We start from the raw sequence: 20151 nt of genomic DNA, 5'->3' as shown, positions 1-20151 counted from the left end.
ACATTCTCCTGTAAACTGCATCCTGACTATATTTCATTTTACTATTATCAATCAACTTCTTCCTGTGAACTGCATCTTGCCTATACTTCATTTTACCAGTATCAATCAATTTCTCCCTGTAAAGTGTATCCTGACTGTATTTCACTTTACCAGTATCAATCAATTTCTTCCTGTAAACTGCATCCTGACTATATTTAATTTTAATAGTATCAATCCATTTTTTTCTGTGAATTGGATCATGGTGATATTTTACTTTTTTGGCTTCTTTCTTTTTCTCTCTATATTGCAGATTTTCATGGTAAGTCAATTTTCTTGCCTTCAAAATGTCATTCCTGAAATCAGGACATTCATGATACTTTTGTTTAAAATGTGCATTGGTTTGGTTACATCTTCTTGTCTTAATAGTCTTTCTTAATTTACATTTATCACGTACATCATACTTATTCCTTTGGTTACACTTAATGCAATTCACATTATTTTCATATCTAATTTTTACAGATTCAATATGCTTGTTTTGATAATCTTCATCAATAGGATATTTGATTTCACTATACAATCTATCCTGGGTCCTTTCAATTTTTCCCATATTTTTTTTGCTGAGATGTTCTTCATATTTCTTTCTCTTTCTTTCCCTATCCAATTTTCTTTTTAATTGCAGATTTTTACTTGCTTTGCGCCTCTTTCCCTTTGATACATTTACAGGTTTGGTTAATTCTGGTTTGGCTTCATTAATTTCATTCTCAATATTATGATCATCACACACCACGTTATTATCAATAGGTACTTGCATTTCATGTACCGGTACACTATGATTATCCATGAACTCATTTGGTACACCAACCTCTGCTTCAATTTCACTTTTAACTTCAACTTCTTCTGCAGTGTTTATCTGCTCTGGTTCATGTACTGACAATACAACATCATAATGTATTTGACAAGTATGATTGAGATAGATTCCAGTATCTGATGTCTCAACTCCAACTTCAGCACTTTTGCCAGAGAATAAATACCATCTGTCACCAAATGTATAAATATCAGTCTCAAGCATGTGTCCTGCAGCCATGATCTCAACTTCAGTTGCCCATCTCCCTGAACAGAACATTCTTGCCCTATGCACATATTCCTCTACATCAGTGAATCCTTCACGTAACACACCCTTGTACTGACTAGCATGTTTCAGTAAATGATTTACAGTTGCCATTCTCAAACGCATGTGATTAGCTTCTGTCCCTGAAATTGCAAAACTTATCCCCCTGAAAAAACAATTACCATCTCCTTTAATATTTCTGATACAATCTGGTCTTCCGATCTTATCACTTACTTCAGTTACTTCATCTGACTGTAAATTAACAATTGTGATTCCAAATTTATTACACAGTAATTTCTTGTCATCATATGATAATGGCACAAAATGAAATTCACTTGGTTCAGATATGACATTCATTTCAATGTCATTGTCATCATTTGTACCATTAGTGTTGTAGCTCCCTCTGAGAAGTCTTTCTGAATTATTTACATACTTTTCCTTTTCCCCTACTTGTTTTGACATCTCTGCCGTCACATTACCTTTGTTCGACTCATGACTAGTCTCATTATCAATGCCACATGTCAACCTGTCTTTATCACAATCAGTCTCTTCATGTGAACACATACCAGCACCTTGATGTTTCAACACACTCGCACCAGTGATTTCAAATTGTTCATCATTAGTTACATTCATAGATTGACCCAAATCTGTACAATACCTGTAAACATCTTCCCATGTTGCTGCACTTTTCATCAAACTGCTTCCTTCACTTGCTTGCAAACCATTATGATCTCTGGAGTGGGAATCAAAAATATAGTACATTCCATTTTGAGCAACAACGGCAAATGTATTTCCTTTAAAACATATGAAACAGCCATTGTATCTCTGCAGTGTCTGCTCAAGTGCACGGTTCATCGGCATCATATTAAATTCAGATAAACTGCATTCATCTCCAAAAGTACCACACACAGACTCGTGATAATTCATTGTGAAATGTTGATTAAATACATCCAATTCATTAGGCAATTCATTGATCAACAAGTAATCATTGTGCATTGTTGAACTATGTGATAAATGACCATACAACTCATTGCCAGTATTCAGCACTAAATCCATATCATGACATGTCCAGTGTCTCAATTCCTTCACATGACTATACATCATTGAGCACAAGCTATTTGCAACACACTGCTTTCCCATATTAACACCAAATTTCCGATTACCTTGATGAAAGTTTCCCTGAATAATGACATGGACTGAAGTCTTTGTTCCACTGCATACTTTTGATTGCATTTCATTTTGGGAGCATTGTTCGAAAATTTTCTTTGAGCAAGCCGTACTTTTGCCACTTATTTGTTTATCATCATCAATTATTGAATTATTGTCAACTGCTGGTTTATTCTTTTTAACCACTGGTGCCAATGACCTCTTCTTACTACGTAATGAATGTCCACTTTTATCTGTCATGTCTGGGCACCTGTTATCATCACACTGAACATCAACACTTGCAGTTCGTTTTCTCTTTCTTAGTTCATATGAAACCTCTTTAACAACTGGACTGTCTCTTTGCTTTGTACTCTTAGTTTCACTCACTGTTCTCCCGATTTTTGACTGTCTCTCATTTACCTTAGCTGCTACATCTGATTTTTTCTTTCTTTCTCTTAATGAATAACCTCCAGATTGCTTAATCAATGAGAGTTTTATAGTGCTATATTCTTCATGATTTTCAAGTCCACTTTCCTTTTGCTTCCTTGTATTTAGACTTAAGTATTTTCTCTTAGTTCTTCGTCTACATTCCATCATTTCTTTTGCAACTTTGTCAACACGTGTACAATCATGAATCCCGACTGTGTTACCTTCAGTACTCTCTTGTTTGTCAGAATTCTCCTCAGCAGACTGTTTCATCACGTCTTCTCCCAAGCCATCCATCAATGTTTGCTCATACATGGTTAAATCTACAGGAATGTCAAGATAATCATGTAAAGATTTACAGTAGTTACTTCCATGGCATTTGTAGCATACCCATATAACTGATTTGTTTGCCAAGACATCATTTGTAGTAATATTTGTAAATCCCATGCAATCAACATGATACCACAATCCACAGCTACACTGTGCTTTAGGTTGAAATCTGTTGATCACTTTATCACACATCCAACACTCCCAATTATCAGTGGCATCACATTTCATTTCTACCATGTTTGCTCTCCCTCTTTCAGACTGTCTGTTTCTCGTTTCATTTTCATTGCTTTGTCTCATCGAATGATTTTCCAACACTTGTCTTTTACATCCCACCTTCTTGTGTACAGGCACCATGATCTCTGCATTTTTATTTCTCTTGTCCTGCAAGCCGTTGATGTTCTTCAAAACTGTACTCAAACTTCTTTGTGTACGACACCAGATATTTTTTTGCCATTTCTCATGCAACCTTCTATCCTCTTTGCTCTTGCGACACTCTACTACCTTCCCTCCTTTCCTGATGTTATGAGTCTGCTTCAACGCTTGTTTCCTCACTTTTCTCTTGTGCTGTCTTGATGGCCTCTTTCTACCATTTCCTTCCCAAATCTCTTCTACATAATCCAAGAGACGACCACTACCACAGTGCTTTGTCCAACTGTACTGCTTAAGCCATAGCAAACCTTTCACATTACTGACTCTTGCTAATCGCTTCTTCCTGCCCTCTCTCAGAATACTCACTCTTTCCCGTCTATCCTGTCGCATCTTTCTGTCATGTTCTTTCTGTGCTTTCTTCAAGAGTATCTTCTTAGGTTTCACAATCTGTAAATAATAACATTTCATCACCTCAGTTTCATCACAGCATTTTCTCTGCTTTGCTTTTATGCTCAATGTTTTGTCGCATCTATTTTCCTCAAGTTGATTTTCTCTCAAGTTTTGTTCATTGTTTGTTCTCAAGTTTTGTTCTTGGTTTGTTCTCAAAACCTGCCTCATCCCAGAACCTGACTCATCCAAGCATTTGTTCTCAAGTTCATGGTTCTCAAGTTCATGGTTCTCAAGTTCATAGTTCTCAAAGTCATGGTTCTGAGGTTCATGCTTCTCAGGTTCATGGTTCTCATGTTCATGGTTCTCAAGTTCATGGTTCTCAAGTTCATAGTTCTCAAAGTCATGGTTCTGAGGTTCATGCTTCTCAGGTTCATGGTTCTCAAGTTCATGGTTCTCAAGTTCATGGTTCTCAAGTCCATGGTTCTCAAGTTCAAGGTTCTTAAGTCCATGGTTCTCAAGTTCATGGTTCTCAAGATCATGGTTCTCAAGTTCATGGTTCTCAAGTTCATGTTTCTCATGTCCATGGTTCTCATGTCCATGGTTCTCATGTTCATGGTTCTCATGCTCATGGTTCTCATGCTCATGGTTCTCAGGCTCATAGTTATGGTTATTGTTATCGTTATGGTTATTGTTATGGTTCACAAGTACAAGGCTCCTGCCAGGCACCTGGTTTTCACCAGGATTTAGTTCCTTTCGATCCATGGGGAAGAGACTTCTGAAGATGCCATCTGTGAACACATATAAAAAAAGGGGGGGAAAGTCACAAATACAGAAAAACAACACTATTTTTTTGCAACATCCCATCGAACCCCAAAACAGCTGCAGACAGCTTTTCTTTGACATTCTAACAGGTTTTTTTTTAATTGTGCAGAGCCTTCAAAACTTTTCTTCTAATTTGCCAGGTATTTTATCAATCAAACATACATTTCTCACTAAATATCAATTTTTTAAACATCCCTTGGCCAAAATGTTTACTTCTCTCATTGACAATACTTCATACATCTCATTGAAACAACATAATCAAATATGAATGGCCAATTACAAGATTTACCATCAGACAACATCTTGAGGGAGAGTATGCAATGCTTCCCACCCCCAGCCCCCACAGTAAAAAATAAGAATCATTTTGTAAAACAAACTCAAACTACAACTCTTTATTTCATTATCAAATCAGTTCCTTTAACTTCAGCTATACAATAAGCCTCCGTACTGATCATGTCACACTTTGTTGACGTGCGCTTTTCCTGATGCAGCTATGCAACCACTGTCCATGCTCCCATAAGAAGCACACATGTAAACGAAGTGTGACATCATCAGTACAGAGAATTACACAATGATTTCAGTTCCTTCTGCAATACAAGACAACGACACATGCATAATCATGTACATGTACTTCTGGAGACCTTTTTTTTTCTCAAAAACTCCGTTAATAAATCCAAACCCTGCCATCTTCTTCCAAAATAACAGAAGGAATGTACATATGCTATTCACACACATCGGCAGTTGTGTACTTACTCTATCAAGACTCAGTTATATTTTTAAGAAGGTACTTCATAACAAAATTGGAATTGGAAATGCTTCTCAGTCACAGATTCATGTCTTTTAAACATTTCTGCAATGACTAACCTTTATTGAGATTATACATGTACATGAAGAGAAAAGTGCCATGAACTACCAAAATTCTTTCTAAATTACACTACCTGATAGTGATACAAAACTATTCAGAACATTCCAAACACATTAGGCAACTTTTCCTGCAAAATATTTCACTATTAATTCCGAAAGCACAAAATGTCTTTTCATTCTAATGCGAGTATGGGATCTGATTAAAATAGAACTGCTATACCATTACCGGCCGCCCCCCCCCCCTCTAAAAAAATATTCTGCTTCTGATAACATGATTATTGAAAATAGGCTAAGTACATGTAGTTAGGCAAATTTTCTATTTGGGCAATTTTTTAAATTTGTTTATCATAATGGATCCTTGCATGTAGTCAAGGGTAAAAGGTAGTACTTACAATGTAATGGCTTTTGCTTTGTTTTCCTCCCCTCCCCCCCCAAAAAAAACCCAATAAGGGTACAGTCTGTTAAAATAGGGCAGGGTAACCAGAAACTACCCCCATAATTTTGATAAGATTTTAACTGCACGGAGTTGCACGACCCGAAACATATTGACTCTAACCACAATAAAGCCAACAAAAAAGTAACTTAGGTATAAAAGATAACCAAAGGAGAATTTTGGTTACACACATTACAATTTGGCCCGTTTAGTTGGAAACAAATCAAATCTTGATAAGGACAGGTCTAATTCAACCTAAATCAATTCATCAAACAGAACAAATGGTAGGCTACACAATCAAATCAACTGATCAATCTTTAAGTATCTATATAATTAAAAGATTACAATTCAATTTTAATTAGTCTTTTAGACTAGTTTGATGGTGCCCAGCACAGGCCTTATGATTGAACATGCTGAACAATACATGTACATGACAATATAATTTATTTTTATTGCTCAAAAAATGACCTTTCCAATCAAGAGCAGCCTTCTCTCAATTCTAATGACACCCTTTTTGTAATTTTGAACAGTCCTTGGGGTAGAAATCACAATTTTCCTGCGCAGTTTGCTGCCAGTTAGTTCCTTCCAATTCAGCACGCCTTGCATGCTCATACAGTATATCACATGGTGATCGCCATCTTTATTTTTTGATTGCGGGTTGTCGCTGCGCTATCATCGTCATTCTACCCCCAAAATTCCCTCAAAAAAACAAAACGTCACCCTGCTCTATCTTATCTATCATGACACATTGACATAGGCCTACCACTAGTAGTACCAGTTTATTCCTAAAGTTGCCGACGACTTTGATTGGTCGGAATAAATGTTGCAATCTGACACCACTTTTTTCTTCGTATAACATATCAATGAAGGTCATTCGTTGCAAAAATGATATTGATAGACATGAATTTGTAGGAAAAAATAGGCCTAGGCCTTCTAAAATTTTCTTAACTCTCAAAAAGTAAGACTTTGTACACAATTGCAGAAGTGGCGTCAGGTTGTAACATTTTTGCAATCGGTTCAATAATTTCAAAGGTGATTTTGTTCCCTTGGAACAAGGTCCCATGGCTAGATACACCCGATCGCCCATCCGGTTCGTTAGTAAAAACGTCATACACGCGCGCGCACCACTGATTACTAGCGCCCATTGGCTACAAACACTCGAGCTGCGTTAACTTCCGGTTCCAATCGTGCAGAAAGTGCTGGAGGTGACGTCACACTAACAAACCGGATACTTGTAATTAGTGACATCAAACAAATTACAATACATGCAATACTAGGCATGATTGATAGGGCCTAGGCCAACATGCAATATCAATATCATGATTATGTACTCGTGCTATCCAAAACACGTTCCCTTGTGATTTAAGTTCTAAAGTAGTCCTAAATGTGCCAGCCAACTCTTACAAACTAATCATATTGGTAAGTTGAACTATTTTAAAATGAAATTAAATGACGTTCAATGTAAAACTCATCCATCAAACCAACGAATTTTAACGAGTTTTCTTCGTTGACATGGTTGAGTATGCATATACGTACCCATGCTTGCACTAAATGTACATAGTCCGATCTCCGCTCCGTCGCCGTCATCACAAAGCTCCCCATGCGGCCGACACCAGACAGGTCAGATATGCGCGCGCACAGTACGTGTACGCACGCCGCTCCGAACGCAGGTATAATGATTCTTATTTTCCACATATTTATATGTGGAGTGCGGTAGCTCAATCGATACGCAATCGTGATTTTGCACCGCGAGGTTGCGGGTTCGAATCTTGGTAATACACCTTAAGTGTTGTTTTCTAACCTGAGGCTTCGGAGGATTTTTTTTTTTTTTAAGCAACTAAATTCCAAATTTCATAACATTCCAAAATCATTTTTTTCACCCAATTTTATATTTTCTTATGTTTTTTTTTTTTTAAATCTACACCCATAGGCCTATGCGGATGTCGTTTGGGAGAAAAAAAAATTGCATGCCGCTCACTACATGTGATTATTTTACAAAGAGGGCGCTAATCACATTTTCAACATTTTGAGATTTAGCCCATGATTCAGCCCAACTAGCTATCTGCGAGGGATGTACAGAACTCATATCACTGCAATTTACTTCCTGACCCTAGTTGCTACTTAGACATTCACATTATGATCAAATCATTATGTCTTGCAAAATGTCTTTAAAAAGTGTGTTCATAGTTACGTATAATAAAGGGTATATATAGCGCCAACATCCGCCTACCAAGCTAAACGCTCAACGCGCGTTATATACAAAAGTAACAAAATTATCCGACCATCAAAACATTACAATTCTAAACAAAATGGAACCCGCAATATAACATTTCAAGACCAAATTTCTTAACACCAAATGGTATTAAAATATCAACATAAGGTATTTAAATCACAGTGATTTAAATATGAAAAACAGGAGAACTCACAGCGGTCCCATGCAGACGGCAATAAACTACAAAATAAATACACAACCCTGGTGCTAGTAAACAAACAAAAAATGCAACAGACAACAACATCAATATCAACATCAACATCAACATCAACATCAACATCAACATCAACATCAACAATCAACATCAACGATCACCATCAACTAATCAAAAATCAACAAGCAACATTTACAATCATCAATCAACAATTAACATTAACAATCATCAGCAAAAATCAACATCAACATCAACATCAACAATCAACTGTCAACAAGCAACAATCTACAACAACATCAACATCAACAATCAACAATCAAACATCAACAATAAACAATCAAAATCACAACACCAACAATCAACAATCAACAATTCACATCAACAAGCATCATCAACAATGAACATCAATAACCAACATCAATAATCAATATTATAGCAATCAACATCAACAATCATCAACAATCAACATCGATAATCGTTAATCAACAACACCAATCAATTATCAACAATCAACAATCGACATGAACAACCACCGTCAATTTCAATCAACAATCAACATCAACATCAACCATCAACAATGGACATCAACAACAACAACAACAACCAACAATCAACAATGCGAAAAAGCCAAACCCCAGGCTAGCCCAACACCGTGTGTTTGTTCCCTCAAACTCTAGTTTTTATTTTTTTTTTTATTCTTCAAGACACATTTCTTCTCCGGAACTGTTTGTCAACATGAAAAGTAATATGAACTTTAATTGTCAATACATGAATGCACAATCCACTGAAGATGTGCTTTTTTGCAATTACGTCATTATGACGTCATCATGGGTCACGTGACGTCACTTCAAAAAATAATCAATTTAATCTTTGAAATTCAATATAAAATCAACCGTGAGAGGCCGGAACTTGAATTTTCAGGGAATCGACATGATAATACATGTTCTTCAATTTATCTTGTGCGCGTAAAATCACATGACCCTTCCTTCCGGTCGAAACCGGAAGTGCCTAATAATTCAAAAGTGGAAAAAGATATGAACTTGCTTTTAACGATGTTAGCCTGTGGGTGGGTTGATCTCTCCAAAAAAATGATCGGTGACGCCATCAAGTGTTCGAGCGCCCTCTAGCGGCAGGTTAAAAAATGTCCAAAACGCATTTTCAGTTGATGTCTGTGGCGAAATTTGCGGTAATCGCTTCAAAATTTATATACATAATGACCTTAATGCAGACAAGACCTGTGCGCGAAAATAAAATGATTACGTCATCAGACCGGAAGTTACAATGGAAAGACCTCTTTTCCTTTGAAAATTGCTAAAAAATCAACCGTCAGGGATATAATCCAGTTCTGTGCTTTAAATGGCACTTCAATAATAGGTCTAAAACTGCCTATGGTTTCGTTACAATAAATTTCCCAGAAGATGCCCTGCAGCCCCCTTGAAGTTTGAAGTTGAACACGCCTACGCATTGAAACGCTCATTTAATGCCACGTGCATTGTGTGTACAGCAAATGGGGATAATTGCGTACAAAGGGAAAATCCCGAAAAACAGTGCGCTGCGATTGCGTAAAAGGGAACTTCCCGTCATATGATGCTCAAAAATTGGGCTCGCAAAAGCGCCCAACTGGGCGCTTTTTTTAATTCGGCGCTTTTTTCTAAAAACTTGCACATTGGGGTAAAGAGGGTATGGCGAGCAATATTTTGTATTGCGCCAATGGTGTGCAACCTTTACTTTTAGAGATATGAGCTATTTAATGGGTTTTTGTAACAATTGTACTTGATAAATTTACAGTACAGCAGCATACGCGCGTGTAGATCCTCACCTGACTCTTTTTAACTATCCTTTGTACAATTACTCCACGCGCTATTTTTCAACCCTCAACCCTCAACATCAACATAACAATCAACATCAACAATGAACAGCAACATCAACAATAAACATCAAAAATCAACATTAACATCAACAATCAACAATCAACAATCAACATTATCATCAACAATCAACATCAAAAATCAACAATCAACATCAACAATCAACATCAACAATTAACATCAACAGCAACACCTACATCAACAATCAACATCAACAATCAACATCAACATTAACATCAACATTAACAATCAACAATCAACATCAACAATCAACATCAACAATCAACATCAACAATTAACATCAACAATCTGACATTCAACATCAATAACCAACATCAGTAATCAACATCAACAATCACCATCAACAATTAACAACAATCATTAACAAAAAACATCAACATCAACAATCAACAATCAACATCAACAATCATCAACAATCTACATCAATAATTGTTAATCAATATCAACAATCAATTATCAACAAACAACAATCGACATCAATAATTGTTAATCAATATCAACAATCATTTATCAACAAAAAACAATCAACATCAATATGAACAACTACCATCAACTATAATCAACGATCAACATCAACAATCAACAATCAACATCAACATCAACAACCAACAACAATAATCAACAACGCAAAAAGCAAAACCTCTAGCCCAACACCGTGTGTTTGTCCTCAAACTCTAGTTTATCTTGTCATCTCTGCCGCTGCTCCTCTATTGTTCTATACGCTTCCGTTATTATTATTGCACTTTTGTAATGTTTGTCACATTTGTTTGTCCTTTTTTCTAATTGTTTGTTTGTGCTTCTTTTTTTATTCTAAACGTTCGCGTATCGTGTGAGTTGTTATGTATGTGTACAGGCATGTTATATGATATAAGCTTCGGCTTTTTTTAGCATGCCTCCATCAGTATAATTTTTCATTATTTTGTATTATAATGAAATGTTGTGAAAAGATGGAAATAAATGTTCTTGAAAATGAAAATGAAAATATAGAATTCCCAATTAATGTGAAAAAAACCTTTACAGCAGACTTATAACAAAGCATTACATTTAAATGAAATTTTGTCAACAGATACATTGTGCATTTAGACAGGTTTTCGCAATGCATGTAGGCCTGCATGGGTTTAGAATAAACATTTATGCATTTTCGGTCATTTACAGACTTCTGCATTCACACTGATCGCAGTCCATTGGTGTACGCTATCAACCCCAAACCAGACCGGCAATCTATCCAGAGAAGTGCACCCTCTTGACTATGTGTCTCGGTTTACATCCGACATACATATCAAGGGCACAACGTATGTCGTATAGCGGATGCACTTTCCCAATCTCATATCAATGCCTTGAAAACACCGACGCAGATGGACTTTGAGCTGATGGCCACAGATAATCCCCCACTCTCTTGACCTCAAGCAAGTTCCGCTCCAAGTACATCCATCTGGTGCGACTTGTCGACTGGTCATGAACGCCCTTTTGGTGCCCGAGAAGCACCGACAGAGTGTTTCCGATTCCCTGCACAATCGATCTCATCCAAGTAGTCGGGCACTACTGAAACTGGTTAGTAATCACTACTACGCCTGGCCACGCATGAACTCAGGCGTCAGAGCACGGGTCACCCAAGGCCTGTGTCAAGACAGTAATACCCATACCTGACTGCACCGCTAAAACAGTCGCCAATTAAAAAGGCCTTTGTGAACAGATGGGTCTCAATCTTTGGTGCTCTGTCGACTGACGATAACCACAGACCGTGGGCGACAGTTTCAGTTGGCACTGTTCGATGCATTGATGACTCTAGCTCCTGGGTACCAGACGCACACGAACAACAACGTACCACCCTATAGCTAACGGTATGGTTGAAGGTCATAATTGAAACAGTCCTATAAACACGATATCATCACACATCAGTAGGTTATAGCAGAAATTACTCATAACTTTATGACACTTTTGATTTGGATCTTTGGCTATCTTCCCCAGAATCCCCGCATTTACAACCCATAAAGACATACCAAGCTCACTGGGGTTTCACGAGACAGCAATGTGATGGCCGGCTCATCATCAGATGCAACCACAGTCCAGATGACAGGTGCAGCGGCCGTGGGCGAGCAGCCACTGGACATCACGGACCAGCGGACTATCAATCCATTCTCCGAGCTCCTCAGCAAACTAGCCAAGGAGCTGATGAAGCACGAACGCCAACAAATCCGTCTCTTGTGTAGCCATCAAGGGGTACCCGCCGAGGAACTTGAGACCGATGACGCGGTGGAACTGTTGAGGTGGGTTTCAGTTGAATCCATTATATTGCCTGAAGACGCAGAGCATGCTGCCAGAAACGTTGAGTCATCAAACCGGTTCTTTTCAGAACCACGTGCACAAACTCACGGCTGAGATTTGACTATTAATGGTTCTAATGCAGAACATCTGTTGGGTTTTAAAACTGAATGGACTTTGGGAAACTGTGGAACATTGTTGGTGATAGAGAAAGGCATGGTATAGTCTTTCAAAATAAACTCCACATCATTCAATTCTTTGTAAAAAAAAAATCTTGCCAGTATCATGGAACCTTGCGACGGGAACTTCGGGAAGTTATTGTATTTTGTCCCAAGACGTCTCAATTGTGTTGCCTGTCACTTAAATGTATTTCTGAGCAAGCTGGCTCTTTCAATTTTATCGTTGGCACCATTGACAGCCCTGATTTTACTGTGCTTATAAAATTATGCCAATGGAGGGCAAAACCTAATATTTACATTTCCTTCATTGCGATTGTGCTAATTTGTTTGAGGTACTCAATCGTTTTGATTTCTGTTTCAGGGTCCTTGAGAAGCACAATTTAATAGGAGAGTATAAGACGGTGTTTTTGAAGAAACTGTTGGAAATATCGGATTGCTCGGCAGGGATTGATTTTGTAAGAAAGTTAGGAAACCCATTTCCAGTTTGCATTGCAAGTAATTTAACCCATTTAAAAACTTCAACATTAATATTTTATATGGAGATTTCATGTTGAAATCGATAAACTGAAATATCAAAAGTTGATTCTGTAAAGACAAAGCGAGGCTGCGTGTATGATGTATTTTTCCCCGAGAATAAAAAAATGCCCCTTTTTACTAAACCTACAGTCACTTTTCGTTTAATTCTCGACTTAGTCAACGGTATTTCAAAACTGAGCGCCGTTTATTTCTCAAAATTCGTTGGAGGAAAAGAGATATAATTTTTTACTACCTTTTCTTGATTGCCCTAGGTTAAAGAGTACGAGGAAATGAGGGGAAAATACCTGCAGAAAGTGGAGATCTTACTTCGGAAGCAGGATCCCCTTTTTGTTGGACGGACCACATTCGTCAGCAGGATCCTTAAAGTCTTCGCCGACCGAGGACACAACAAATGCCGCTGCGTGCTTGTGTACGGGCTGGCAGGCTCTGGCAAGACTAAACTGGCAAGTCTAAGCTGCAAGATCTACAAAGAGCAGGCACGGTGCGGTACCAGGTCAGTTTATGGGTAGCTCGGCGTGCGGGAGACGGGGCGGATAAAAGTGCCGCCCAGTGCGCTAAACCTTCTCCGGCACTTTGCCCTCTGAAACTTCATATGTACCAATGGTGTGGTTGTAGTATGTAAAGCTGAGACGGGGGAGGGAAGGCAATTAAAAGTGAATGGACTTGTGAGTCATATTTAGATAAAATATTGTTTTTATCTGATAACTTACGAAACGGCAAACTCGCCAATATTGTTGTTGTTGAAAGCACAATGTGTATCATTTCCTTGCGCCATCAAACTTGTTTAAGTTTGTTGCGAGGTCTTCGATACAATTACCTATGTAAAAGCCGTTTCCTGTCCCAAAGAAGGACGGCAACTTACCCAGCCAGATGAAACTGAAATTTCTCAGTTGATTTCATGTTTTCATGATTCATAGAGTTCACCCAGTCAATCTCCATAAGGCGACCAAAATGGAAGAAGTTGGGCTTTGGATTTTAAAAACCGCGACTGGCAAGCAGATCGACCCGAAAGAGTTCAAGATGACAATGGTCAACAAGTGGATCATGGACTGCATCCATGGTAGGCCTACTTAGACACTGGAGCAAGCACAGCAAGAACAACAAGCCTGCTTTGCAATTGAACACTTGTATAAAGTCTTTAACCTAAAAAACAAGGTCCTTGGGACTTTACATACTACATTGTTATAACAGGTACCTTGTATTATCAGTAATGGAAAACTAAGGGAAAAAAAACAAAGACAAAGACTTGGGCCTAACATTTTCCCTGTTATAAGCAAGATGTTGTATTAACAGTGCTCTTCTTATCAGGGTTCGACTGTAAACCTTGTACTTGGCTTTCTCTTTTTATTTGTTCAATGTTTCATGTTTTTGTTGTCTCGCTCTAGATACAGTACTACTGTTGGACAATGCTGATGACATCCTTGATCCGTCATCACGTAGTAAAAATCGCTTTGTTAAGACCTTTACCGACCTCTTATCGATATCCAACAAGCATGTGAAGTTCCTCTTAACTTCTCGTTATCCTGTTGATTTCATGGGTCTTAGGAAACTTCCAAATTTCATGGAGGTCAAACTGGAGTCACTGCAGGTCCGCGAATCCTTGGAGCTTCTTAAGAAGATAATTAATCATGCTAAGGGGTTTTCTGGGACGGTCTCGGTCGGAGCAGAGGCGTTAAAGGACGAAAAATCTCTGGCTGAAATCGCCAATCGGTGTGATAATAACCCCAAGGCCCTGCACGCCGTGGCAAGCCACCTGAGGAGAGGGTTCAGCCCTAGAAGTCTAGTTGAGCTCATGAAGTGTCCAGAAGGCGCTCAGCGAGTGTTGGATTCCGGTTCCTTAGGAGTTAGTCAAGCCGTTCAAGACAAGAGGAAGGATTTCGAAGATCAGCCACTGGTACTTAACTCGCTAGGCGCCATCTACAACCAGCTCCCTCTACCTCTGCAGGAATCTTTGCTGAAATTGTCGGTCTTCCAAAGTTCCTTCAGTCTGAGTCAAGGAGCTAAGATCTTAGGAAAGGAACCACCAGACGCAATTAGCAAAAACTTGGAAAAATTGAAAAGATTGAGTTTTCTAGAACGGGATGAATATGACGAGCCTTACTACTTCATGCATCCACTGGTGCGGTCAGTTTGCCTGAGCAGAATAGGATACAGTGGGATATACAAGGAAGCATATGAAGACGCGCTCCGTCGATTCTTAGCCTACATAGCCGACCTTCTTAAAGACTTAACACGGTTGGGTCACAGGGATTTCGCCAGCACTCAGGCCAGATTTGAATCCAACAAGACCAACATCTTGCACTATTTGGAGCTGGGGATGGGCCACAAGTTTGGTTGTCAGGTTAATGCCGAACAGGAGAACACCGCCTCTGACGTTCCACTTCCGGACATGAGGGATGGATTGTTCAACATTTTCGAGACTTTTCTTGATCCCACTAAAAGGTTGGAATATTACGAAAATATGAGTATCAGAATGTTGAGCAGCGGGGAGCGAGAAGCCTGGGCTTACTTGCAAGGATGGATGGCCGATGAGCTCTACGTGAGAGCAAAATACGATGAAGCCTGGAAAGCGGTCGAAGAACCGCTGAAAGTGTTGAAAGCTCGAGCCAGCGACCCCACCATCGGCCGAACAAATGACCTAGAGACAGCTGAAGCTCAGCTGCTATACGTGAAGGGCCGCATCATGGTGGCCCGACGCAAGTACAAAGACGGTATTGCTGTCCTTGAGCAAGCCTTGACAATTCAAGAGCGTCTCCTTGGGAATCACTCGCTCACGGCTCGCTGCCTGAATGGGCTGGGTCATGCTTACTTCAACAAGGCAGATGATGACTGCCTCTGTATCGGCGCGACAGAAGCCCACGAGTACCATTTGAAAGCCTGGGAGATGCTGGTTAAAATTACCAACGGCAAACCGGAGAAGCACTTCGACGCACCCATGTACTTGCTTAACATCGGCTCCACTTTTCATCAGATGGGAAAGAAATTCAAATGTAGCAACAAGAAGAAGGCTCACGAGTACTTTAACCTTGCCATCAAGAAATACCATGAGGCAAACGATCTGGCGAGAGCCTTGAAACTGTCCAACTCCCCAAACACTGCGTTCATCCTCAAGAACATGGCCATGAGCTACTGTGAAATGGAGGTGGGTGATCAGTTACAAGACAGTAGGCCTATTTCACAATATTATTTCTCAATTTAATTAGAACGTGTACGTAAATGTTTGATGTTCTAGGCATTATAACAATATTAGAAAACGGATCAGGGAGTTTTTGCCGCTATCAAATATAATGCCAGCGTACAAAGCTAAATATACATGTAGAAGTGTATCAATTTCAACGTCGGCAAGAATTTCAAACAAGGCTTTTTAAGCAGCCGAGATCTACCCTTCTTTTTATCATTTGCATGTAGTTTAAAACAAAATCTAAACGAACACGTGTACATTTTCGCCACCATTTGAAAAAGGAATACGAGAAAGCTCTACCGTTGGCAACAGATGCCGGCAATATCAGAGAGGAGATCATAGGCGTGCATCCTACCACGGCTCGCAACCTTTTCTTCATTGGATCCCTGTACGACAGTTTAGGGGACGAAAACAAGAAATCAAAGAAACCTGAAGGTAACTTGAATTTTTAATCGGAGCAATGAAACCGATCTTGGTTTGAAATGGGTAGTTAGGTTTACCGCTACCCGTTTGAAAGGGCTCGTGCTTTACCGCTTAGGCGAAAGGTCGATCATGAGGACACACGTTTTCTTAGTGTCGAAAATCTGTTGCGACGCCAAACAAAACCATTTGAAACGTTAGGTTGTTTTTGGCATGCATGTCAATCAAAATACAGCATGTAAGGTAAGTGGACGTGTACTAACTTCAAGTCATCGAAAGGTTGCTTGATTCAGACAAAGATGAAATAAAGTCATTTCATGTAAGTCAACAAATCTATTAATCTGTATGATTATAATAGTTTGTCAGCATCCTCCTAGTTAATCAACGCCTCTTGTTTGAGCACTTGTTGAGCATTTGTTGCAGCACTTGCTACAAATTTCTCGGGCTGAATTTGTGTACAAACGGACTATGTACTGCATACGAGCACTCTCTGTTCAAACTAACTATCTTCGTCTCACACAACCTAGACAAAACCCAATCTCAAGAGAACTACAAACTAGCCCTGGAATACTACAACAGGGCCTTCGAGATGGAGGTCCAACTCGGACCGTCGAACCACAGCATCGAGTACGACGACCTGAAGGAAGATCTGCAGAATGTACTAAGGAAGCTGCACATGGACAAAGCGTTGGATAAATGCTGGAGGATTTTCAAAGTAGGTACATTTTGTGGCATGGACAATGACATGAGACGTTGGCTGTGATGACGGTGGTAGTGAGCAAAACGATTTCGAAAAAGTTCTGTTGTTAAAACTTAAAGCGCCGCTTGACAATGGCTATAAGTAACATCAGCCCTCGCCATTCACAGTGGCAAGGACAGTTGGCCATTAAAACTGCACATTAAAACTGAGACCTTTTTGAAACGTGAAGCTCCTAAGAAAAAATAAGCCACTTGAAATTGTGTCGTTGGCCATATATGAAAAGGGCTCCCAGGCTGAGTGACAATAATAATAAAGAGGGCCTGCTCCAGAAGCTTTTCGGAGAGGCTAAAACCAATCAAAACACGCAGAGTCTAATTTCTGTGGCTCTTTGAGAATTTTGAATCGAAATTGTGGAATCGATGTTCACTGGTTTACGATATATCATGCGTTGTTATTTTGAAAATTATGTCTGTCGTTTATTACCTGCCGATATCAATTACACTCAAACACAGATATAAGGAAACTACGAATCGCTTAATACCTTCTTATTACAGGCAGCGGACGCGGGAACGGTCGACTTAGGAGATTTGAGCATGGACTTGAAGTCCGGGTCGGGACCGGCCCCTCCGTCCAGAAAACGGTCTCCAGACAGAATGGACGCAGCGGATGACGAGATGGCGGGACCAAGCAGACAACAGGCATCAGGTAAGCAAACACCAGGTACGCAGTCAGGTCCAAATCTAAAAGAAAAATACCCCGAAAACAAGTAAATTTTAAATTCTTTTAAGTTGAAAACTTGCAATGATCCTTGCCTAAATATTAAAAGGGTATGATTTCACTTGTGTCGGAAATGCTTGCATATCTGTACATCTTGTGAAGCCTGTATATTTTTAAGTAATTAAAATATTTCCCAAGGTTGATTTTGGTTGAAATTGTCTTTAGATAGTTGGAGTCGAAATAAACACTTTGCCACCAGAAATCGCTTGTTAAGTTTAAGTTCGGAGTCCTCGTCAATAAAAAGAGAGAAACCGCTAAAATCATGGACTACGATTCAGAGATTTGTCGGTTGATCAGAAAGCAGAAAGATTTGGTGGATTGACTGTCCGAAGTCTAGTCAATAATATGATACATACATTCCTTTGGACAACAAACCGTTCTCCATGGGCCTTATTCACGAGTTGGCCCTTTTTGGTCGAGTTCCTTGAACGTATTTCGTTAAGTGTTATCTGTTGAATGGGATGGCGCCAGACTATTTATGCAGGCACAATGCAGCCTTATCTTACCGGTTTTTTTTTCATCTGTCTTTTAACATTAGGGAATTTTTAATTACAAATTTAAAATTATTCATTGAAGCAGACTGGAATTAATTAGGAGTTAACTTGCTTTCATTTCTCTTCGCAAGTTACAAAAATTAAGATTTTACCTCACTTTCAATTCAAAGGCCTATAGCAAGCCCAACTTCATTTCATTGAGCCCCAACGTTTCTTATTCTATTCTGTTAATTATGGGGAACCTATCATGTGCTTAAGTAGGCCTACAGGTCCTAGGCTACTCAGTTTCAAAATTCATCCGAAACAGAATTTTCAGTTTTAGAAATTCAGGGTTTATCTCAGAAATCAGTGTAAACCGACGTGAGCCAAACAAAAACACTTATGAACCTGGCAGGACTCAAATCAGACAGAGGTGCAACGCTATTGGGAAGAAAGAAAAAATGCACACAACATAACAGCATAGTTTTTATTTTGGCTGTTTCACCGGAGCCGGTTTCCATCTTCACGGAGGCTTTCTCTGATTGCCTCGCACACTTCAAAAACAGCGGTGTTACATTTACCACAATACTTATTGGTGTTTTAATCGGCCGCGCCGGTGTTTTTTTTTTCAGTATAAATTAAGTCTGCCGGAGGTCGTCTTTGATTCCGAGATATATTCCACCTTCCTTTACATTAGAAACATCACCTATATACCGCGTGTCCTTACAGTCGAAAACCAATCAATAAAGGTATATTGCATGTAAGTTTTGAAATATATTCAAATTGCCTCTTAGAAATCAGATAACCAATCTACCATACAAACTTTAGTTCATTCAAATCGATGCATTGGAACGAACTTTATGCTTCATAGAACTCAAGGGTTGAAAATCGTCTTGGGCCACATTCCGTGAAAGTGTGAAAGCACAGTTAGAGAAACACACAAAGGATGGGTCAAAAATATTAGTGCAGCTTATCAGTTTATCATTTCGACAAAGTTTTTATTTTAAAAGACCAGGAAAAATTATATTAATAGATAAAAACTTGGCCCAAGTGTTTTTTTCAAGTCCCATATTGTGATTGCTGTATCTTTTGAACAAAACATCCTTATGAAACTAACTAAGAAGCATTCGGAAGACCAATTATTCTACTCAACAATACATCAGACACGATTTTGAATACTGCCCCCACTTTTCTGCAAACATGCCAGATTCGACTGTTATTAGGTTTTTTGTGGGACAACCTGTAGGTATGCACGGTACATATCGCGGTAATATTACCGTGGATTACAATTGGATAGGCCACCAGACCAAAGTTACTCATGTTTTGATCATGCACCTCCTTTCATACAAGTTCCGACCCTTCTGTTTTTGCATCGCATATATATTTTCGACCAACCACAAAGTCGGCATGGTATCTTTAGGTTCATTTGGCATCTCTTTT

The 20151-nt window shown here is 39.0% G+C and overlaps 2 protein-coding genes across 2 annotated transcripts; one reads left to right on the top strand and one right to left on the bottom strand.

Moving 5' to 3' along the window:
- Window positions 1-1745: 1745 nt before the first annotated feature.
- LOC119723901 (histidine-rich glycoprotein-like) lies at window positions 1746-7475 on the bottom strand. The gene is made up of 4 exons (XM_038194804.1): window positions 7404-7475; window positions 3725-4536; window positions 2884-2982; window positions 1746-1820 (listed from the first exon to the last, which is right to left on the bottom strand). The coding sequence occupies exons 1-3, from the start codon at window positions 7405-7407 to the stop codon at window positions 2977-2979; spliced, it is 822 nt and encodes a 273-aa protein (XP_038050732.1). The 5' UTR covers window positions 7408-7475; the 3' UTR covers window positions 1746-1820; window positions 2884-2976.
- Window positions 7476-11342: 3867 nt separating this feature from the next.
- Window positions 11343-18231, top strand: LOC119724049. Its single transcript, XM_038194971.1, has 9 exons — window positions 11343-11733; window positions 12151-12449; window positions 12985-13078; window positions 13412-13653; window positions 14078-14220; window positions 14546-16302; window positions 16623-16776; window positions 17289-17476; window positions 18016-18231. Exons 2-9 carry the CDS (start codon window positions 12217-12219, stop codon window positions 18229-18231), a joined length of 3027 nt encoding a protein of 1008 aa, XP_038050899.1. The 5' UTR covers window positions 11343-11733; window positions 12151-12216.
- The last annotated feature ends 1920 nt before the right edge of the window (window positions 18232-20151 follow it).

Source organism: Patiria miniata, unplaced genomic scaffold (assembly GCF_015706575.1).
Source record: "Patiria miniata isolate m_02_andy unplaced genomic scaffold, ASM1570657v1 HiC_scaffold_17, whole genome shotgun sequence".
NCBI classification, from domain to species: Eukaryota; Metazoa; Echinodermata; class Asteroidea; order Valvatida; family Asterinidae; genus Patiria; species Patiria miniata.
This window is presented reverse-complemented; position numbering and strand designations above follow the sequence as displayed.